At 33.3% G+C, this 24,881-nt stretch overlaps 1 protein-coding gene across 2 annotated transcripts in view; it reads left to right on the top strand.

Annotated features, from left to right (window-relative positions):
- Nucleotides 1-5,158: 5,158 nt before the first annotated feature.
- The window catches only part of Arl8 (ADP-ribosylation factor-like protein 8), a 47,958-nt gene continuing 28,235 nt past the window's right edge, over nt 5,159-24,881 (top strand). Inside the window, exons 1-2 of one of the 2 annotated variants that reach the window (XM_072523462.1) lie at nt 5,159-5,425; nt 16,469-16,623. In XM_072523462.1, coding sequence (XP_072379563.1) covers nt 5,303-5,425; nt 16,469-16,623 — 278 coding nt within the window. In that variant the 5' untranslated portion in view covers nt 5,159-5,302. The remainder of the gene's footprint in view (nt 5,426-16,468; nt 16,624-24,881) is intronic. The other variant, XM_072523463.1, reaches the window with a different exon arrangement.

Genomic DNA, 24,881 nt, shown 5'->3' on the forward strand with positions numbered 1-24,881 from the left:
TGTAGCACCTCTTAACTTTTAATATAGACGTGTTAATAAGCACACCCAAACACAAAGTACAGATGTACATCTACACCATACTCATTGAGTAAAACTCACAGTCACTCCTCAACTGATTTATCAGGAGGGACTCACCTAACTCATGGAAGTGATTAGAAAAATGATATCACAAACATTCTCCAGGATCATATTTTACCTGGTGTCCACTCGTTTGGTATCAGCTCACTGCATATGACAGATTTATATGAGGGCATGATTATGCCCTACTGCTTGCCAAGCCTTGGGCATGTACAAGTACAATGAAAAACCTCTATTTGTAGCATAGTATAAAATATAAGTTCTCAAGAATACAATTCAACTCTAGCAGCATGCCAAAAAGGAAGTCTATAGTAATAAGAAAGCAAGGATGAAATGATCGGTACTTATAGATTTAAAATCCACGAGAAAAATGAATTTCCTGTAGTCTGTTACATACCATAAATCACAAAAGTTTTAATTAAAAAAATCTTTAGAAAAAGGTATATTTATTTAAAAGAACCCTTTCGGGTTACATCAGGGAACGTTTTTGGAATGTTTATTCCATCATCAGTGCTGCTACTAGGTATACATATGTGAAGCCACTAAATATATGGGTAAAAACCCTTTAGATGTTATTAAATTGGTTTGTATTACAATGCTGCTGATTATTTTATTAGATGTTAAAGTTTTAAACAAATTTACTTCATGGCAACCTAAAACTCCCAAACTGGGGTTGCTGGCACTATATATAAGGATCTTAGATAGCAACTAAGTTATACTCATCAATACATTAATAGTTTTCCCATTCATGTTTATTTTTTTCTTAGGTGTGTCCGTTTATTTCTGTTGGTTTTTTTTTGCATCTATTCGTGACCAGTTGTTCGCTTGATGTCATCAGTCCATCTGGTTTGAGGTCCGCCTCTACTTCTCATATTTGCTCTTGATCGCCATTTAACAATTCGCTTCGTCCAACGATTGTCTTCCATTTTTTCTATGTAACTTGCCCAGTTCCATTTTAACATAGCAATGTTTTGGATGACATCTGTTACTTTTGATCGTCATCTTAATATGGCAATTCATGCTAGTTGAAAGTTTTTCAAAAAAAAAACAAACTATATATACCTATATATACTTTGTTTTTTTTTTTTATTAACTTCTAACAGCTCTATCCTTCACCCCACATATTTTTTATTTTTACGTCTGACATGACCAAATCATTGTAGTCTTTTTTCTTGAACGTTTTTTTGAGACTGTAGTCACCCCTGCTCTTTCCTTAATCAAGTCGTTTCTGATCATGTCCCTTCTAGTCTTACCCCAACATCTACCCTGACATTTTCATTTCAGCTACCTCCATCTTCTTTTCCTGAATCTTCTTTACAAGTCACACTTCACCGCCATACACCAACGCAGGTCTCACCACACTCTTGTATATCTTTCCTTTCAGCCCTTCCCCGATTTTTTTATCAAAAAGTATCCCGCCCATTCGCTTCCAGTTAAACCAACCAGCCTGTATCCTGTGAGATATTTCTCGATCTAGTGCTCCATTTTCCGTTATGTTGAAGCCAAGGTATTTAAATTCTTCTGCTCTTCCTACTTTTTCTCCAAGCAATTCTATGTCCCCAACCATTCCTCTACCTCCTAACCACTTATACTCCGTTTTCGACCTGCTAATCTTAAGTCATCCCTTTTTAATAGCCCTTCTTCAACCCTCCGACTTCTCCTCCAATATATCTTTGATCCCCCTACTAACACAATATCATTAGCAAAGATCATTGACCAAGGAGTCCCCTGCCTTACTTTCCCTGTTAGCACATCCATAACAAGATTAAGCAGGTAAGGACTCGGTGAAGAGTCTTAATGCAAACTAACTGTCACTTGAAAACTTTCGGTCAATCCGACCCTTACTTTGCTGTACGCTCCCTCATACATATCCTTCACGAGACTTACGTACTTTTCAGGAATCCATTTCTCTCTTATACATCTCCATAGCTCTTGTCTAGTGACTGTTTCGTACGCCTTCTCAAAATTTATAAATAGCAAATGTAGCTCTCTTTTTTTCTTGCTGTGTTTCTCTACTAACTGTCACAAAGCAAAGAAGGCATCTGTTATCCTCCTTCCTTGCATAAACCCAAACTGTTCTTCTCGTATCGATGTATGTCTCCTTAACCTTCGCTCTACGGTTTTCTTCCAAATTTTCATTATGTGCGAGATTAACCTTATCCCTCTATAGTTCTTACAGTCCTGAATGTCCTCTTTATCTTTATACAATGATATAATCAGAGTCTCTCTTCATCCATTGGGCATCCTTTCTTCCTTATATATCATACTCATCATTCGCCATAAATTATAAATCCCTTCCTCTTCTAAAACATTCCAAACCTCCACAGGTATTCCATCAGGTCCTACTGCCTTACCATTCTTTATTCTATTTAACGACTCGACAACGTCATCTCTCGCTATACCCGGTATTACATTCTCATGTGAGATCCCGCATCATCTATCTCTCCTCTGGTGTTCTTCATTTATCAACTTTCTACTACATACCAACTACTCATACCATCTTTAATCTTTGCTTTATTTCAACATCGGTTCTTAACACTTTTCCTTTCGCACTCTTAATTTGCCGCACGTGGGTCAAGTCTTTTGATGATTTGTGCCTTGCTTTAGCAATGCTGTGTAACCTTTTCATCCCCTCGGGTTTTTCCAATTCTTCATAAAGCTGTGCAGACGATCTTTCCTTAGCAGTAGCTACAGCGCGCTTTGCTTCCCTTTTTGCTACCTTGTATATATCCTTATCTTCCTCTCTTTTAGACATGTCATACATCTTTCTAGCCTCTTTCTTCTCTCTTACTTTCTGTTGTACTTCATCGTTCAGCCGATATATTAGATTATCTAGTTACAATTACGTCTTATAAGTACCTATAACTACTTTTTCTAATTACAAGAAGATTGATAAATACAATTACAATACAATTATAAAGTTATAAAAGTCCATTTACGGTATGAATGTGGCACGTGTAGTCAAAAAATAGACATTTAATTTCCTGTATGAACTTGTGTTTGCTAAACTTCTGTCACTATGATAAGCAACTCATGTGTTTCAATTCAGTTCAAGAAGACGTTGTGCTTTACACTGTTTCTGGTTGAGTGATGAAATTCGCTAAGCATTTGAAGATAATAATAGTAAGTACATTGTTTAAATGTAAGTACCTCGACCTTATTTTACTATATAATATTTCTAAGATATAGGATCTAATATATTATACTTCTAAGATTTTCTTTATATTCAAATATACTTTGATAGACCACTGTAGATAATTTTCAAAAAGACTATGCTAATAAAGGAAATAATAAATTCCAGTCGATCCCAATTAGTTAAGAGGTGGAAAATATTTTTTGATGATATCCAACGAAACAAGATTTCCAATTAAATTAGGATAATGCAAAAGTGGTAATAAATAAAAATATCTACAACTATTGGTATAAGCCTAAAGTTTTCGGAAAGAGTTTAACGAAGACTTTTGCAAGTTTATTTACAACAGTACATTACCGTTATAGCATTATAATACCGAAAAGAAATAAATTACATATCGTGTATAGTTTATTTTTTATTTTGTTTTAACGGTCTTGTCATTTTAATGTACCTAAATCGTAATAGTCGTAAAATAACAAAAAAATATATTACTCATCTACAATATATAAATAAATATAATATGTCATGGAAAAAGATGAGTGTTTTATTTGTTCTTTTACGACTAAATTAATTTTACGATGCATTAAAATTGAGCAATCCGAATTGATGTCCAATAGACTTCCAATTTCCGTCCTTTACGTTTAAATTGGGTACACAAATCACGTGCTCTGTGATTGGGTACTCAGTCTAACATTAATGACGTCTTTTAATAGACCTCATTTGGATAGGACTTAAGTTTTTTGGGCGAACAACATGTCAATTGAGCTTTTTTATACGTATTTTTCACCAGAGTCATTCTAGATCTGACTAGATGAATGTACTGTGGGTGACATATTCAGGGCATATCTTTGCAGATTCGAAAGGGCATTCAATGGGAACTTCTTCTGTTGTATCTAACCTACTGGTCACTTTTCGCGCACTCTACTAAAATTTTAAATATGGATGCTCGAAGTTAGACTATTTGAAGGAGGGATGGAGTATATTTCGATCAGTAATACCTAGAGATGATTTAAGGAATCTTGAATTCACTGGAGAAATGAAAAAAGCTACATAATTAAATTAAAGGGATATTCAAAATCGTGGCTAAAGGTTCCAAACCAATGCGAAAATACAAAAAAAGATATTCAAATCGGAAAATGCAAAAATACGGCCGAAACTAACGCAGGAGACCGAAGGAAAGAAATAAGCTAGTGCAAATATGATGTAAGTATGAGATATCGGAGTAAGTGCGAAATCAGAGCAGAAAATTGATAATACGATGGAAATACCTAGCTCTACAAATGAGACCGAATATGGATGCCGTGGCCGTACGGTGATTAACCCCAAATCAAGGCGGCCATAATCATAATTTGGATTTTAGTGGCCTTGTTATTGTTAATTAAGTTAATATAAGCAATGCATGTAAATAGACTTCCAACTAGAACATCTACTGATAAATAAGATTGAATAATATTTATTTCTGAGCCGAGACTTCATCTCTAGATGACCTTTAATGATTGTGGCAAAGAGTTAAATGGTCTTTTCAATGTAATAAAATGTCAAATATTAGTTCTTCTGTGTATACCTATTTAATAAAAAATTCAGTAGCTAATCTAATACTGCAAAGAAATATGTATATCGGTGATCTATTTTAGAATCAGAGATAAATATTTATATCTTAGTGTGTTTTTATGTCAGGGCGTTTCGTTCACGAAATAATAAAGTGACTAATAGATAGTACAAAGTCACAAAATGAGTCAGAAGAATATCATTACTAGTTGTCTATATATTGGCGTAAGATAATTTTAAAATTTTGAGTTTTTATTAATTAAAAGAAACTTTCATACATTCAGCTTAAATCGATAAATAAATTAGAATAAGTTTTGATTAATCTTATCATATAATAATATACATTTTAATTTGATATTAAACACAAAGTAGAACATAGAAACATTTGTTGTGACAGAAAGATGTATGATTTTGACACTGACAATTGCAATCTTGACATTAACTTTGGGTGTCACTTTACGTTTTCGATTTTTATTTATTAAATTTAAAACAAATTGTTGAGCGATTTGTTAAATTCAAGTGATTTCTGATTAATCGCTCAAGATGATTGCCTTAATGAACAGGATATTAGACTGGTTTAAAAGTCTCTTTTGGAAGGAAGAAATGGAATTAACGCTGGTTGGACTGCAGTATTCAGGAAAAACAACCTTTGTTAATGTTATAGCTGTAAGTACCTAAAAAATATTTTTTTTATGAATTTTAGTGTTCCTTCAAATGTGTTGAAAATCAATGAGCCTATTTACACTTTAATTTGAATAGTTCTTAAGAGTATCATATAATTTCTACTCATACAATGTTACTATAGATGTTTCCTTGTATTTTCATGCTTCTCTTTTTTATGCCTTGACTGTCCCGTTAGAACTTGTATACCCCTTTAATACTTATGTGTGGTCTCTCATTTCATTTTGTATTCCCAAAGTCGAAAATGTACTAATTGGTTGCTAAATCATCTTATTGTCTTACATATCCATATGCTGTTGTGGATAAAATATTTTTTCGATTTCAAATTTTCCACTACCTATTACCTTTGTATTTTAATTAGTTTCTTGTATTATCAATCTTTTATCAATATTCATTTATTACAAATGACATCAATTAATATTTGGAGTTACTTTAGAAAACATGAATATTTTTTTATTCTGAACAGTGAGCTGTTCAAATATGACATTTCATTACTAGTTTTCATTCACTCTTAAGAAATTATTCATCTTGTGGCCAATATTTATTCCAATTTTAAAATGCTTCATGATTCTTTTTTTTTTAATATTGACTATTTAAGTATATTACAATGAAATGATTTGCAGCTTAGGGCCCAATCCTCCGTACTTTTCATAGTGATAAGCAGTTTTATGTCTACAGCTGTGTAGTAGAACTGAATGTGTCTATTTAGCATAATTATTCAGTTAGCAATTTAAGATTTCAAAAGGATTTGGAGAATCTGAGAAGCTAAAAAACAAAACAGACAGGAAATATGCACAATATACATGTTTCCACATCAAAATTGATTTTTATCTATCTTAATATATTTTACAATATTTAGTTCCTAATATATTCTATAAAATTCGAAGTTGTAGCATATATTTTCCATACCCCAAGGTCATTCACCACTTCATAGATTCGCATTAGAAATTTTTTTCAAAACATCCTAACATATTTTCATTACTTTTGTTAGAGTCCAGATCTCTGAACCATATGTTAGGATTGGGCATATTATTATTTTGTAGAGATTTACCTTTAGATTTCTCGATATAATTAAGGATTTAAGAAGGAGATATAGACCAAAATTGCATCTGTTGGCCATTCAAATTCTGTGTTTTATCTCTGCTGTAGTATTATTTTGAGAGTTAATGAGCGCTCCCAGATATATAAATTTGTTCACTGCTTCAATGACGTAATTTTCTATAACAAGTAGCTGTAGGATTTGTGGTATTGTGCTTACTTTCATGTACTTCGTTTTGTTCTTGTTTGTTACAAGAATATACATATGTATTACTTTTTTCAGGGCCAGATTGAACGGTGCATGCACAGGTGAGAGGGTCTCCCTGGTGCAGTCCATTATTTGTTTTAAAAGATTCAGACAGTTCCCCCTGGGTTCATACTCTACATTCAACTTTTTCAAGAGTTAGTTTTGTTAAATTTACTAACTGATTTGATACTCCTAGAACTGTTATTGCTTTGAACATTACTCTTCTATTTACAGAGTCATAGGCTGCTTTGTAGTCTATAAATATAAATAAGTGTAGAGTATGTATGCCATATTCCAGTGTTTTTTCTAAAATTTGTCTTAGGGTTGCAACTGACAAATTGTGGATTCATCTCTATAATCAACCTGGTATTTTCCTATTATTCATTTGCATCTCGTGGCATAGTATTGTGGAAAATATTTTATATGCTGCATTTAGAAGTGTAATTCCTCTGTGGTTAGAGCATTCAAATATATCTCTTTTTTTGTATATATGTTGTAATTCCAATATTCCAATCACTGGGGAGCGATTTCTTTGTCTATATTTCTTTTATGAGCTGCTATAGTGCCATTATGGTATCTTGGCCTCCTTCTTTATATAGTTCAGCTAAAGTTTTCAGCTTAAAGTTTTTTTACAAAATGGTGTATTTTAGGAACAGGTAAATAAAATTTTATAAGATAAGCTACTTATATTCTTTTATATTTCAGTTTTATTCGATATTATGTAAAAACAGCATTTTTAAAATACATGTCATCATGGGTTTAGTTTATTACAAAAGATTTAATCATAGACAAATAAGTAAGTCACTTTTGGAGAATCGCTGAACTTTTGCGTAAAGTCATCTTATGAAATTGATCTACTGACAAAAACCAATGTAATTCTAGTTTGACAATTAATTTGTTGGGAAAGCTCGAGTTTTGTATTATATTTTTTACCGATCACCAAATTCGTAGCCAATATTTTAATAATAATAAGCTCAACAAACTTTCAAAAGAATTAAAAATTTACACAGTAAGTTACTGTTCTGCTGTAAGTTTATTAAAGTATGCCAAAAGTATGTTTAAACGTAAATTTGTCTCTAAACGAATTAACGTTTGTACTGCTTCATAAATTATTACATAGTACTATTGAATTTTGTTTTAAACGCTTTACATTTTACTGGTAGATGTTTGCTTTTAATGCCCTCTCTCAAAGATGCTTAGATATGAACCTAGATATTTATTCCTGTTTCATCGACTTCGAGAAGGCATTAGACAGGGTCCGACATGAAAAACTAATAGAAGTACTGAGAAACAAAGATATAGACAGACAAGACTTACGAATCATTATCAATCTGTATTGGAATCAAAAGGCCAATATAAAAATAGAAGAACAAAAGTCCGAAAATATAGATATAAAGAGAGGAGTAAGACAGAGCTGTGTTCTGTCACCATTACTGTTTAACGTGTACAGTGAAGCCATATTCCAGGAAGCGATAGCGGATCTGGGCGCTGGAATCTCTGTAAACGGAAGAATAGTAAATAACATAAGATTCGCTGATGACACCGTTATAATGGCAGACACCCTGGAATCGCTACAAGAATTGGTAAATAGAATTAACGATTATTGCATTAGATACGGACTAAAAATAAATAAGAGAAAAACTAAATTTATGATTGTCTCAAAAACGCAACATGGAAATGAAAGATTAATGATAGAGCAAACCCAAATAGAAAAAGTAGAGACATATAAATATCTGGGAACCTGGGTCGATGACAAAAATGACCAAAGCAGAGAAATCAAAGTCCGAATTGAAACTGCAAGGCAAGCATTTGTGAAAATGAAGACAATGCTTACCAACAGAGACCTTCAGTTGCATCTCAGATTGAGGGCTCTAAGATGTTACATATTTTCTATCTTACTATATGGAATGGAAGCTTGGACATTGAAGAAACAACACATAAGAAAAATAGAAGCGTTCGAAATGTGGTGTTACAGAAGAATATTAAAAATTCAGTGGGTTCAAAGGATTACCAATGCTGAGGTACTACGACGTCTAAATAAGGAGTTAGAAATTATGAACAGCATAAAAAGAAGAAAACTAGAATATTTGGGTCACATAACCAGAGGAGAAAAATATGAGCTGCTGAGAATTATTATGCAAGGAAGGATCCAAGGAAGAAGAAGCATAGGAAGAAGACGCATCTCCTGGCTGAAGAACCTTAGAGAATGGTTTAACTGTAGTTCACTACAACTTTTCAGAGCAGCAGCCAACAAAGTGACCATAGCCGTTATGATATCCAACCTCCGATAGGAGATGGAACTTTAAGAAGAAGAAGGTAGTTGAACATATTATGTGTGCATATTTCGATCTAATTTTAACAACTAAAAACCACCACTTAATTTGTTAAAAACCTGACTGGGCGAAAGTATTTTTGTTTATTTCTCTGAACAGGGATGTATTGATATCTAGTTAGCCTAGACTGGTTCTGTGGGTAAAGAAAATATTCCGTCATCAGGGCAATAGCCTTCTGACAAGGATAACTTGTTAAAAGTGTCAGTCTAGTGTCACGTGAAAAATTCAACCCAGAGTTGCGCAATAAAATTGCGCGACTCTGGTTTGAAAAAAAGGATATCGATTGAAAATGTGAAAATTGAAAAATTGAAGTAATGAGCTGTAATCAAATACATGTTTTTAAAATGGTCAAAAAGTAAGCAGACGATAACCTTGACGATCAACTCCTTCGTATTCAACTGTGAAGAATTGGAGTACAAGTTTAAAAAGGGTAAAGTATCCATGAGAACACTGATTGCGAATGCCAGTTTCTGTGTCCACCCAGTAAATATCGATACAGTTGATGACATGATTTTATAAGACCGTCTAAGTGGACTAAAACAGATGTGAGAAGCACTGAATATTTCATATTAATGCGTCCATCATAATTGTTCACGTCGATTTGGACATAAAAAAAAATAACTACAAAATGAATTCCTAATTGGCCGAATGTTGGCTAGAAGCGTGCAGTAGCAAAAGCATCGAGGTCAATCTGTGCTTGGTTTGAAAGAGATGCAAAGTTCTTAAGCCTTGTTGCTACGATAGATGAAACTTGGGTACATTTTTACGATCCAGAAACAAAGCAGCAATCGATGGAATGATGACACTTTGGTTCTCAAGGTCTAAGAAATTTTGTTTTCAAAAATCTGCCGAAAAAGATTGGATGTGGGTTACGACTAAAGACTAAATATTTGGTTTTGTTTGAGTTTATTTTAATGCCCATTTCCTCTCCTACTTCGTGAATACGATCAAGCAGAATTTGAGAGCTTCAATATTTTCTGACAGAATTACTTTATCGTCCGCGTATCTAATTACATTAAGTAGTTCCCCGTTGATTTTGATTCCATATGGCTCTCTCTCAAGTACCTTTTTAAATAGCTGGTCCGAGTAAACATTGAACAATGTTGGGTTCAAAATGCAACCTTGTCTGACTCCTCGTTGTATGGATATTTCGTCAGTGTAATTGTCTCCAATTTTTACGATAGTAGTTTGATTCCAGTACAGATTTTTAATCTGTACTGGTACGATGTCACTGACCATTATATATAGAAGACATTCACAGGACAATGCCTCTGCACACAAATCGCATGTTGTCATGCAAACAATTCGTAATTTAGGCTTCGAATTACTCGAATGCCTTATTTATTTTCGAGGTCTGGCTCCGTTCGACTATAATGTCTTTCTTCCAACGAGGAGGTGATAGAAGTCTAAAGACCTGGTTTGCAAAGCAAGATATATTTTTTTAAAGATCTAGAGGCCTTTCATCCCCGTTCAATAACTCCCATTAATATGGCAACTTATTGTAACTATATGAAATATTATTTTCATTTGTTTTGTTTATAAAGCTAACTAAAATTCACCAGATCTAGGTTATTTCAGATTTTTATTTTTTAATTATTATTAAGTTTATTTATCATTAAGATTTTCATTCGCTTCACTGTCGAATGGTTCAGTGGATGTGGGTTCGAGCCCTAGCTCGGTGTATAAAAAAATAAAAAAGACTAACGCAGCAGTTTAACGTTCTAGATGGATCTGCGGCTTAGACTAGAATATGTTGGTGTCTGATCGTCCTATGGTGGAGCAGTACGGCAAGAGATAAGGGCTTGCGGCTCGGTGATACTCCTCCATAGATCCTTACCGGAAGGGCGTGGCGCATAAATACCGGTATATATATATATATATATATATATATATATATATATATATATATATATTATATATATATATATATATATATATATATATATATTATATCGAGAAAAGGAGTACGACCGTCAATCCAATATAAACTAAGGTACACTCGAAGAGTGGTGGGTTTTTCGGTCAAAGTGGAGAAATAAAAGACAAAGACGATGGCTACTTCATCTATTTATTGAAGACGTTTCGCTTTCTGCTCAGAAAGCATCATCAGTTCATCTAAAAAGAACAATATGAAACCAAACATCCATAGAGAAGTTATAACCAAAGTGTGTTACCTTACAAAGACATGTAGCAGTCAGTGATGTAAAAAATATGAAAAAGCTTACAAAGCTGGACATTCAGAGTTAACGTTGTATATAACAATTAATTGAAACTAGGTAAAGTTTGCAATTTGACAAAATTAGCACAGCAAAAGAACATGTGATAAAAATACATGTATATATAAAAAATTTTTATAAAAACTTAGTAAAAAACATTAAGGTTTATTTTAAAGTGTAAAGAACTAGAAAGATCATTAGATTGCACTTCCAACAAATTTATTTAAAAATTATATTTTAATTTGAACTTTAGGTAACATTATAAGTTATTAAAGATTAATAGTAATAAAGAAAAAAAATGAAGTTACCACGTCTTTAGCTTACTGAGGCTCGTTGGTAAATGAATTTAAAGGTTTGACACCCACGCACAACAACGTGAGTAGAAGTGGCCTTGAAGTCACAATGACATAAACAGCAAGGCAAGCTACCAACCTATATGTATTAAGGCGGTATATTCAAAGAATGTGATAAATTTGGTTGACAACTTGTCGTTAAAAAACCAAGCAGTGAAAGGAAAAGGTGGTTAAGATCACCATTTAACCCTACAGTGATTGATCTGTCAACAAAGAACAAAGCAAGAGAAGTCAATCCAATATATCATATATTGTAATATTATGACGTCACTAGTTAGCCAGCTAACAGGTGAAGATTAATAAAAATTTCCACAGTCCAAAGGTTCAAACATTAAGGACCATAATGAAAAGGATTCTATGAATCAGATTCAATTTAAAGTTTTATCAAACAAGTTCATCAAAAAGAACAATTACTTAATTATGTAAAAGTGTTATTGACAAATATTAATAAAAAGTAAGTTGATAAATCTTAATTAAAGAAGGAATAATTTATTTATATTTTATTTTTATTTTTATTTAAATTTATTATAAGAAAATGTGATAAAGAAAACCCCAAAATGGGACAAAATTTAAGTAAACAACATATCAAGCCTAATTCTGTAAAATTAATGCATGATAAATTTGGCTCAAATTACTAATGTCCGTTCTCTTATTAAGAGTATTAGGATGTTTTAATATTGCACACATTTCTAAAAACTGTCTTTTAACGAGATTGCGTTCAGTGCTAAGAATTTTAACTTCATTAAAGTTTACTTCATGCTTAGTGTTAATGGCATGTTGGGCAAGAGCACAAGTATGCTTAGATAAATTGATATCACTGCGGTGTGTCGTCAGACGCCCTCTCAGTGATCTCCCAGTCTGACCGATGTAACATGAGTCACACTCAGCACAAGGTATATGATATATTACATTCACTTGTTCCAGAAGGGACAGAGGTGTTTTAGTTTTAGAGAACAAATTCCTGACAGTCTTAGCATTCTTAATAGCAATTTTAACAGGTACGTTATTATGTTTGTACAGTTTAACGAGTTTCTCAGTAACTTGAGGAAAATAAGGTAAAGAGGAGTAATGGGTAGTTGGATTCCCAAGTACAGTATTAGGCAGAACAGTGTTATTAATTGAATTATTTGATATCATTCTAAGTTGGTCACCATTGGGTATATCATTTAAAGAAGAACCATAGCTTTGAGCGAAAAGGTATTTATTAATAAGGGAGGATGGATAGGAATTCTCAATCAGAATATTTTTAAGTAATTGAAAGGATTCCCTTCGATTAATCGGATGTATCAGTCTATTTAGCCTGCAGCTTAAAGCTTTAATAAGGTTTAATTTGTATTTAAAGGGATGACAAGAATGGTAGTTGAGAAACCTATTAGAGGCCATTGGTTTCCTGTACCAACTTGTAGTAAGGGTGTTATCTCCCATTCTAATGACACGCATGTCTAAGAAGGGAATACTATTTGTGTTGGAGTCCTCAAGTTCAACAGTGAACTGTAAATGAGGATCAAACTCATTGAATAAAGACAAGGTGGCCTGAATCTTGTCTGGAGGTAAGGCTAGTAATAAGTCATCAACATACCGTTTAATAAAAGGGATTTGGAAATCTAAAAGACCCAGACGGTCAGATACTAAATCATCCAGTACATAATTAACTAGGATGGGAGAGATTGAGGAACCCATAGGTGTCCCAAAAATTTGAAGGTAATATTTGTCGTTGAAGACCAAAAAATTAGTGTCAAATGTTAATTGTAAAAGTTCTGCAAAAACATCCCAGGATACAGGACAGTTTGGTTGAATGGAGTTCCAGTGATTTCTTAGGGAGGTAATAACGCTCGAAAGAGGTAAATTCTTTTTATCTCTTTATATCTCTTTTCACTAATTTACCTCTTTCGAGCTTGCCTTGCTGTTTATGTCATTGTGACTTCAAGGCCACTTCTACTCACGTTGTTGTGCGTGGGTGTTAAACCTTTAAATTCATTTACCAACGAGCCTCAGTAAGCTAAAGACTGGTAACTTCATTTTTTTTTCTTTATTACTATTAATCTTTAATAACTTATAATGTTACCTAAAGTTAAAATTAAAATATAATTTTTAAATAAATTTGTTGGAAGTGCAATCTAATGATCTTTCTAGTTCTTTACACTTTAAAATAAACCTTAATGTTTTTTACTAAGTTTTTATAAAATTTTTTTATATATACATGTATTTTTATCACATGTTCTTTTGCTGTGCTAATTTTGTCAAATTGCAAACTTTACCTAGTTTCAATTAATTGTTATATACAACGTTAACTCTGAATGTCCAGCTTTGTAAGCTTTTTCATATTTTTTACATCACTGACTGCTACATGTCTTTGTAAGGTAACACACTTTGGTTATAACTTCTCTATGGATGTTTGGTTTCATATTGTTCTTTTTAGATGAACTGATGATGCTTTCTGAGCAGAAAGCGAAACGTCTTCAATAAATAGATGAAGTAGCCATCGTCTTTGTCTTTTATTTCTCCACTTTGACCGAAAAACCCACCACTCTTCGAGTGTACCTTAGTTTATATTGGATTGACGGTCGTACTCCTTTTCTCGATATAATATATATATATATATATATATATATATATATATATATATATATATATATATATATATATATACCGGTATTTATGCGCCACGCCCTTCCGGTAAGGATCTATGGAGGAGTATCACCGAGCCGCAAGCCCTTATCTCTTGCCGTACTGCTCCACCATAGGACGATCAGACACCAACATATTCTAGTCTAAGCCGCAGATCCATCTAGAACGTTAAACTGCTGCGTTAGTCTTTTTTATTTTTTTATACACCGAGCTAGGGCTCGAACCCACATCCACTGAACCATTCGACAGTGAAGCGAATGAAAATCTTAATGATAAATAAACTTAATAATAATTAAAAAATAAAAATCTGAAATAACCTAGATCTGGTGAATTTTAGTTAGCTTTATAAACAAAACAAATGAAAATAATATTTCATATAGTTACAATAAGTTGCCATATTAATGGGAGTTATTGAACGGGGATGAAAGGCCTCTAGATCTTTAAAAAAATATATCTTGCTTTGCAAACCAGGTCTTTAGACTTCTATCACCTCCTCGTTGGAAGAAAGACATTATAGTCGAACGGAGCCAGACCTCGAAAATAAATAAGGCATTCGAGTAATTCGAAGCCTAAATTACGAATTGTTTGCATGACAACATGCGATTTGTGTGCAGAGGCATTGTCCTGTGAATGTCTTCTATATATAATGGTCAGTGACATCGTACCAGTACAGATTAAAAATCTGTACTGGAATCAAACTACTATCGTAAAAATTGGAGACAATTACACTGACGAAATATCCATACAACGAGGAGTCAGACAAGGTTGCATTTTGAACCCAACATTGTTCAATGTTTACTCGGACCAGCTATTTAAAAAGGTACTTGAGAGAGAGCCATATGGAATCAAAATCAACGGGGAACTACTTAATGTAATTAGATACGCGGACGATAAAGTAATTCTGTCAGAAAATATTGAAGCTCTCAAATTCTGCTTGATCGTATTCACGAAGTAGGAGAGGAAATGGGCATTAAAATAAACTCAAACAAAACCAAATATTTAGTCTTTAGTCGTAACCCACATCCAATCTTTTTCGGCAGATTTTTGAAAACAAAATTTCTTAGACCTTGAGAACCAAAGTGTCATCATTCCATCGATTGCTGCTTTGTTTCTGGATCGTAAAAATGTACCCAAGTTTCATCTATCGTAGCAACAAGGCTTAAGAACTTTGCATCTCTTTCAAACCAAGCACAGATTGACCTCGATGCTTTTGCTACTGCACGCTTCTAGCCAACATTCGGCCAATTAGGAATTCATTTTGTAGTTATTTTTTTTTATGTCCAAATCGACGTGAACAATTATGATGGACGCATTAATATGAAATATTCAGTGCTTCTCACATCTGTTTTAGTCCACTTAGACGGTCTTATAAAATCATGTCATCAACTGTATCGATATTTACTGGGTGGACACAGAAACTGGCATTCGCAATCAGTGTTCTCATGGATACTTTACCCTTTTTAAACTTGTACTCCAATTCTTCACAGTTGAATACGAAGGAGTTGATCGTCAAGGTTATCGTCTGCTTACTTTTTGACCATTTTAAAAACATGTATTTGATTACAGCTCATTACTTCAATTTTTCAATTTTCACATTTTCAATCGATATCCTTTTTTTCAAACCAGAGTCGCGCAATTTTATTGCGCAACTCTGGGTTGAATTTTTCACGTGACACTAGACTGACACTTTTAACAAGTTATCCTTGTCAGAAGGCTATTGCCCTGATGACGGAATATTTTCTTTACCCACAGAACCAGTCTAGGCTAACTAGATATCAATACATATTTTTTACATCACTGACTGCTACATGTCTTTGTAAGGTAACACACTTTGGTTATAACTTCTCTATGGATGTTTGGTTTCATATTGTTCTTTTTAGATGAACTGATGATGCTTTCTGAGCAGAAAGCGAAACGTCTTCAATAAATAGATGAAGTAGCCATCGTCTTTGTCTTTTATTTCTCCACTTTGACCGAAAAACCCACCACTCTTCGAGTGTACCTTAGTTTATATATATATTATATATATATATATATATATATATATATATATATATATTATATATATATATATATATTATATATATATATATATATATGTATATATATATATATATATATATATATATATATATATATATATATATATATATAAGTAATGATAATTCTTAAAATAAAACGTTTACCTTTGTAAATCAAATTTTTTTTTATAGTCTGGTCAGTTCAGTGAAGATATGATTCCAACAGTTGGCTTCAACATGAGGAAAATCACCAAGGGCAATGTAACCATTAAAGTGTGGGACATTGGAGGCCAGCCTAGGTTTAGATCGATGTGGGAACGTTATTGTAGAGGAGTTAATGCCATTGTGTAAGTTTCTTTATATGCTTATATTTATATAAATGTACGATTATATTCGAAACACTAATAATTATTTATATACTAATATCTAAAATACATACACACATATTAATAATATTTATCTTTGTTAGATTATCATATTTATTTTTCAAAATATTATCAAAATTGTTTTATAACATATTAGTTGGGGAGCATCAGATTTTGTGTCTATCATGTTAACAGTAACCTAATTTGGAAGTTATCAGCTACATCCTGCAATGTTTCTTGTACACTATAAAGATAGATAAAAAAGAAATCTTTATAGACTAATACCTTCAAATTAATTATTGATTAATTTATTCTTTATTCAATATTGATTAAACAAATAAAAACATTACTCCAGGAAAGAATTACTTACTAGAAATAAATCAGAAGTGTTTTAAAAATGAAATGAAACTTTATTTTTAAAACACTAGCCATATATGGTAACACTAATCAGTGTATCTGAGTTTTTAATATATTATTTGAAAGTAGAAGACCTTAAACCATTTACAAAAACAGCAGTGTTTTGGTAAGGTTGACGCAGTTGGGTATGAACTAAATGTTGTTGGAGTAAATAAGTCTGTTTGGGGAATATGTACGAAAATACTTTTTTGTGTCCGCCAGAACCAGTGAATATTATTATTTTCTTGCTATTTACGGCGAATGTGGCCTACCTCGCTACCATTCCGACATCTAGGCTCGCGTATCTTCGGCATCGTGTTTCGAATTACTTTCCGTACGAGTTTCTCCAGACGTTTATCGTTTTGTTTGTCGGCTTCAACATTTCGTTCTATATATCTCCGTTGACTAGCTGTTTCGAGTTCCAAGGCAATAGCGAGAGCGCTTCATCTAAAACTTTCGGTCTTGCTAATCGTAAAGCTTTCTCTAGTTCACTATCTCTCAACTAATTAACGAAGGTATCACAATTGCTACAGCAATTTCTTCCAAAATGTTGTTTGGTGTCTCCGGATAAGCCAACCGTTTTATACGAGCAACATATGCTTCAAATTCTTGCAAATTCTCACTTGATCGTTGAATTCTAATTCTCATTTATGCTTTGTAGATTTGTTGTGTATGCGCATCTCCATATCGTTTTTTCAGTCTCGTGAACAAGGTCTGGTAACATTTTTTTACCCTTAGGAATCGATCTTAGGGTATCCGCAGTATCACTTCGTAAAGCAGCAGTTAAGGAAAGGCATATAATAAAGGCCCTGCTTCCAATGGACACATTCTGTCTGAGTACTTTCAAACTTTTGTTTTCTTCTATTACTCTAGTTATTTCCACCGTATCGGACCGTCTCAGATCCTTTCGAATATAGTAAGTCCGGGAGAGATGGCTCACATTTTTTTGACTGTCTAAATCTTAACACAAAAAGTCTACACTCTGAAACATTTATATATTTATATTAAAATACCATTTAGAAGAAAGTGTACACAGTTGGTTAAGCTTAATACTTACAGACAAAAACAGTAAATATCAAAATACAAAAAACTGTAAAAGGCCAACTCACGATGTATCATGGTGAGATGACTCGGACAGTAAGGGTAATATGGCTCGATCAAAAACTTTATTTGGCACGTTTTTTTGACAATAAGTACATAAATATCCGAATATATCACATAAATTAACATATTTTGAGAAGTTTTCATGAAACCCAGTCTTCTTGTTTCGATGTGGTTGAATGTATTTCCCCACAGTCGGCATATTCACAATTTGTTTCATCTTGTAGATTATCACTAGACCCTTTAGTAATTTCCATATGATCGTCACAGTCTTTGGAGGAAGATGACCGACAATATATCTCCTTGGGGTTCTTGGGATTCATGACTTTTTTTTCAGAGAACCTTTATTCTTGTTAGCATCCTTTTCTTTCTTTTTAAAATCTAAATCTTTGCGTATCGCTAAATTCACTGGACTATTAAGTAATGCAGTCAATTGTCTACCGCGTTTCTTTACTTGTTAAATACCTGCTGTAGAAGGAGAGATATTATCTAAAATTTTACCGGGAATGTTTTCTTTGGAGGTCGGCTTATTGTCAGGTATGGATGAGAATTTTAATGGTGACGTGTGAGACAGCGTCAAACGGCTTGTAAATGGTAGGTTTAGACGTGGCAGATCATATATTTTAGTAATTTGTGTTGTTGAACTCTCAATAAAGGCACACTCTTTTTGCTGAGGCAGCTTTTGTCTAAACCTCATTTAATAATTTTCCGAACTTGAAGCGGTTAATCTTCTTTGTAGGATTCATTTTAACAAATGAATTGCAAGCATTCTAATAATGTGACTTCAGCAACTTAAAAAATACGATCTAATTGTTCCATAAACTGTGTGGTGTGGCTCGGTAAATACAGTAGAATGATCTCATTTTCGTCTGCATAATCTTAACATTTGAACGGAGTTGCAATGAGATGCATGACCATTTAAAACCAGTAGGACTTTTCATGTGGGCTTTCTAGGAACAAGTGATGTGTTAACCAATCAATAGATATATCTGTGTTTATGTAAGCGAACTTTTCTTTCATGTAAACCTTGATCCTGGGGACATGCCGTCTTCGAATTCTTGTTTTTTATTTTTGCTTTTCAATATGCAGGTCGGGGGAAGGAAGTTACCTCCAGCATTGCACCAGGTATTACACGTAGGTAATTGCTGTCCTCTTCTTTGAAGAAGTTACCGATGCTGCAGTTTTAAATTCCTTTTGGGCTACAACAAATGTAGGTTTAATATTATATAGTTGGAGTCCTGTTTCGTCTATGTTAAATAAACTCCCGGGCTTCTCCATTAACTCATTTTCTAGAATAACGTTTTTAACAGATCATCAACATTAATCACTTACATAATTTTTGTTCATGTCTTGACTTCTTGCTAAGGATACGCCTTCCGATTTTTTTATACTCAAGTCAGGGTTTCTTCTTAAAAATGATTGTAACCAGTCAAAACCTGCCAGTTTTTTTTCCTTGTTGAAAGTAGTTTTAATATTTAATTCTTCCGCCAATATAAAAGCCATTTCTCCAACTCCAGCTCTTGTAGGTGCAAAACCAGCTTTCTGCAACTTTAGGATATCTTTCTTTATTTTATTTTCATTTTATTCGACGAGAACACTACTTGCTTCTAATGCATTTTTTTTTACTTGTTATTTTTCATTTTTTTTTTCTTAATGTAGGTGCTGGCACTTCAAAATTCCTGGCGGTAGCATTGACCCCCATTTTTCCATTGCTTACGGCATGTATAGCTGATTCAAGTTGATTTTCTGTCCATAAACCACATTGGCAATTCTCTATTCTTTTATATTTCGTTGAAATATATATACACCTATTAAAAATATTCTTATATAAGTAACTAAAGAGCTAGGCCATCTTTCCTTAACACTTGCGAGCCAACTAACCAGAATTGTCAGGGTGAGATGGCCCACTTATTTTACGTGTGTTGGGAACTTTTGAAAGAAATGGCAACTATGTATACATAACATCAACGATACACACAACATGCCATCAAAACGCGACTTCAATAAAATACTTACAAAAATAAGTGCACAATAGTTTTGACGATTACCACAAAAAATTTTAAGATGTAAACAAGAATTTCTAAATAACTTACCTTTCAACGTTAGAAAATTCACGGAAAGACCAGAATCTTGCTAATACTATACGCGCGCATCAAATACCGCAATGCCACTGACGCCAAATAAGATAATTCTGTGATGTGATATATTTGACTGGGTCATCTCACCCGACGAGCCATCTCTCCCGGACTTACCATATCATTTTTCATTTTCTTGTTCAAGATTTTTAGTTCATTTTTTTATGATCCTGGTTTCCTCAAAGTGTTCTTCTTACCTATACAAGATGTGGTTTATTTTTTTTTGTTTTCAGCTCGAGAAAAGCTATTCTTTTCAGATTCTTTCAATGTTTGAATACTATTATTGTTCATTTCATTGATGCTGATATCATCTAAGTAATGTGAGGCTATAGTGTTAATGTTTTCTTCGCAATGGAAATTGCCTTTTCAAAGAAATCAGCACTCTATAATTTGTTTTAAATCATTTATTTGATAAGAATTTGTTTTATACTTGCCTCCTTTATACGGCCTCCTTTATTTTTTGCCTCCACCCCTGCTTGTCTGTGGCTGATCTTCTCCCTACACGGATACCTAAAAGGACTTGTGCGTCGCTGTTTACTGTGTCTTCCCAGCGCTTTCTTGGCTTTTCAACCGGCCTCTTTCCCTGCATTCTAGCATTCAGTAGCCATTCATTCATTCAGTAGTATTCATTTTTGGTAGCCTATCCTCTCCCATTCTTATCACATGTCCGGCCCATTGCAATCTTTATATTCTAATGAAGTCTGATAGTAGTGCTTCCTAATAAAGTTGATAAAGCTCGTTGTTGTATCGACTTCTGAAGATTCCGTTTTCCCTCACAGGTCCTAGTATTCTCCTCAGTACTTTCCTTTCGAATGTGTCGAGTTTGCTTTTGGATGTTTCTTTCAGGAACCATGCTTCACTGCCGTAGCATGCTATTGGTCGAATTAAGGTTTTATAGATTAAAAAAAAATAAAAATTAATGGGAAAATCCCAGTAGTTGGCTGTATACCATCGTGTAAAAAAACATACAGAAGTTAAAACACTTCACAATTGTATTTAGGTATATAAAAACATATAGTTAAAACTTTTACAAGTGTCGTCAAAATTTATACAGTAGCATAACGTTTTCGATCTAATCAGATCATCCTCAGTGCCTTATGTAGTTGAAGCTAACAATGAATTTGTGGCTGTGACATCCATATATGGGTTTACATCATTCCAAAATTAAATTATATGGTGACTCTAGGTCGATGACATTGTATAAAATTTAATACTTAAGGAGCTACATGTCTCCCTGCTCGGTTTTTAACACGTGGTTCTTGTCAGTTAAAACGACACAGACCAACTGGACTGTGTTGGTCTGTGGACACCAATGCCACGTAGTCAACTTTAGAATTAAACCAGTTTTTTGCATGGCCTGTCAATTTTCCCATCGCTATAATTTGCATAATATTGTCAGGCACATTATACACACTTTGTACTGCATTAAGTCTTTCTAGCCATAGTGTAATATCCGTATTTTGACCAGAAAACTCAGGTAATAGGTTAGCTCTTTCTTTGTTACTAAAGGACATCTCTTTTTCTCGTGGCCCTGTACTGTGGTTTGTCTTTGACTTGTCTTGATATATTAATAGGCTCTTACTGTCGATTGAATCATATCTTCCACCGTAAATTGCTCCTGCAATGGCATTGTCGCGGCGGCTTCGCTGGCCGGTATATTGGCTTCATCCTCTGCCTGCATATTGTTTCGTTCCATGTCCATATCCCACTTCTGATCTGTGGGGGATCTCTCTTAAACAAAATACTGGACCGGATATGGATACTACATTTATTTTCTACGTAAAACAGAGTACATAACAGTATTCATAATCTAATCATAAAGCATCAAAGCGTGGTCACTTCCACTTAACCTAACCATCATCTCCAGCAGAACCCGCCAATCCCTGTCCTGTCAAAGTGAGTGACAGCTGACAGTTCTTCTTTTTTAAATTGGCCTTCTATTCGTAGTGTCACTGAACTTTATTGCCTGATTCCTACAATATAAAGTAAGTATACCTATAAAGCCACTATCACTGATAAAAAGACCTAAAGAGTACAAAATATTCCTAATAATAATTTTTTCACACTAAAAAGCCTACAAATCAAGTTAAATCAAGTTAAATACCATAAAATCTACAACAGTCTTACCAAAGAAGCTAAAAGTTAAAAAATTATTAAAATTCCCATCACAAAGAGATATATTACAATGACGACCACTCTCATTGTGACGTCAAGAGTAGGGGATCTACTGACAGTGGCCTGCGCAATATCATACGTGTTATTCTTTGTATCATGGGGCCAGTCCATCTCCCTGCGAAATTTTGAAAAAGTATGTCCGGTGGTTTTGTATTCGTACACATGCCTGAGTTTCTTCCATTGTGGCTTTAATAAGGCTAATTAGCTTGTGTGGTATTGCCATTTAAGCCAATATGTTTAATGTTTAACATTTGTTCGTTTTTATTCACTTAATAATGTAAGTTCCTCTGATCCCTAAATATCATTATCCCTAATATAATAATAATGCATATTAAAAAACTTGGTATTTGTTAAATTAACGGATATTCAATCAACGTTACAATACATGACATTGATATTCACAGCTAAACATATTATATCTACGTATACAAGTATTCTTAGTTTCTATGGATTTTCGAGATATTTAGTAACAGTGAAATGTGTATAAATTATGTACCTAATATATTTTAAATTAACTTTTGTCTAAGCTAATTTATATTACATTTTTTTGTGAAGTTTATTATTCTTAGAATATTTGCATATATTTCCTTTAATTAAACTTTTACAAGTCATGTTATTATTAAAGTCATTGAACTGATTGATTTTAGTTCTTTATTATAATTGTTCAAATGTATTTAACATTATTTATGTAGATATAAAGTAATAATAGATATAAAGGAATAATGTTTTTATTTGTAATATAAACATTGTTTATATTTCACAATATTATCAACTAACACATTTTTATTTTATTGTGTCTAAGGACAAAAGATATGGTATAAAATATATATTTTAAAATTTTAATTCATATTTTAATTAGTGTATTGCGCTTCTTCTTCTTCTCTTCTCCAAACTCCTATCGGAGATTGGAAATCGTCAAGGGTATATTGAGATTTTTTACCACTGTTCTAAATGACGTTTTTCTATAACCAAATCCTTTTCCCTTCAATTTTTCTTTGCAGTAGTGTGTTTCTATATTATTATATCATCCCAACTTACGTTTATTATACGACAACGACGGTAGCACTCTTTAAATTTTTTTTATATATTTGTTCTCCTGTTTGACAGTCCAGGCAGCGCTGGTTCTAAGATATATCCAAAGAGACGCGATAGTGCCAGTAAACAATTAAATATACGCGTATGGCCAACAAAATATATACGCCAAAATAATCGTTCGACTTTTGTTTTATAGCTAACTTAGAAAAAAAAACGTGGCTACCAAGATGGCTTACATTGATGTCGTTAAAAACAATAAAGAAAAACTAGAACTGTTACCTGAACTACTGAAGTTTCCAGAACTTTTTTTCTACCGTATTCTGCACATGCTTCACGCAGTTTTCCATTTCTCCGGGATAATCTTGTTAAGGGCATCATTTAAAAGGATTTTGACATCTGCAAATTTGAAAATCTTGTTATTGGCAGCAACAAAATTTTCATTAATAGCATATTTGTTATATTTAGCCATACGCGGTGCCACTAATTGTAAAAGTTCAACCTTAAGCAGGACCTTATCGAATTAGATATTTTTTGATCGTAACAAGTCTTTTATTTTTTGCTTTGTCCTACTGTAGTAGGTACTTTCTCACTTTTTCGCGAGTGGTAATGAGCATTATGGAGAACTATTATATAGTTGTCTTCTAAAAGGGGCAAAATATTTGCAAACCACTTTTCAAAGCCGTCATAGTTAATTTATTCGTGATAGTCGCCACTCTTTTTTGGTTCAAACATCCGTAGGCCTTCTACAAAACCTGTTTCACTCCCAATATATGTAATAATCAGTCTTTTGACGTGACGTCTTAAATTAGGTTGTGGCTCGGAGTCACTCATGAAAAAGTGTAACGCCCGCTCACGTCTGTTACGATGAGTCACCGAACGAGAGAGAGGCCCGCCGGACCGGCGAATGCCTTGCGTCTCTCTCCCACTTAAACATCATCGGTCCGCTGGTGCGATGCTATTTCTCCTATCATCGTCCTATCCTCAACAAAATCACTCAAATAGAAATTAGTTAAGTTTAAGTTTACATGTACAATGTTTTAGTAAACAAAATATATTTCTATAGTTAAAATTTGTGCAATTCTTATTTTCATTCAATTCCTTGTTCCTATTGTGCAATTTAATAATATTCATATCAATAAATATTCTACCGAGAAAAAGACGTTGTCACGTAAAATCTTCGCCCGTAAAACCGACTTTACAGGCAACCGATTTTTTCTCTTGTCAGATGGATTTTTGAGACCTGCTGAGAGACCTGACAAAAACGTCACATGCGATTTTTTATGTCCTGCATTTACACACGTTTCATCTTAATAATAAATTTTCCTGTTTTCCTTCCGAATTTTTAAAAAAAATTTCCTCTCCATAAAATAATCTTTTCTCGTTCTAATAAAGCACTGT

Source organism: Diabrotica undecimpunctata, chromosome 2, assembly GCF_040954645.1.
Source record: "Diabrotica undecimpunctata isolate CICGRU chromosome 2, icDiaUnde3, whole genome shotgun sequence".
Lineage (NCBI taxonomy): Eukaryota > Metazoa > Arthropoda > Insecta > Coleoptera > Chrysomelidae > Diabrotica > Diabrotica undecimpunctata.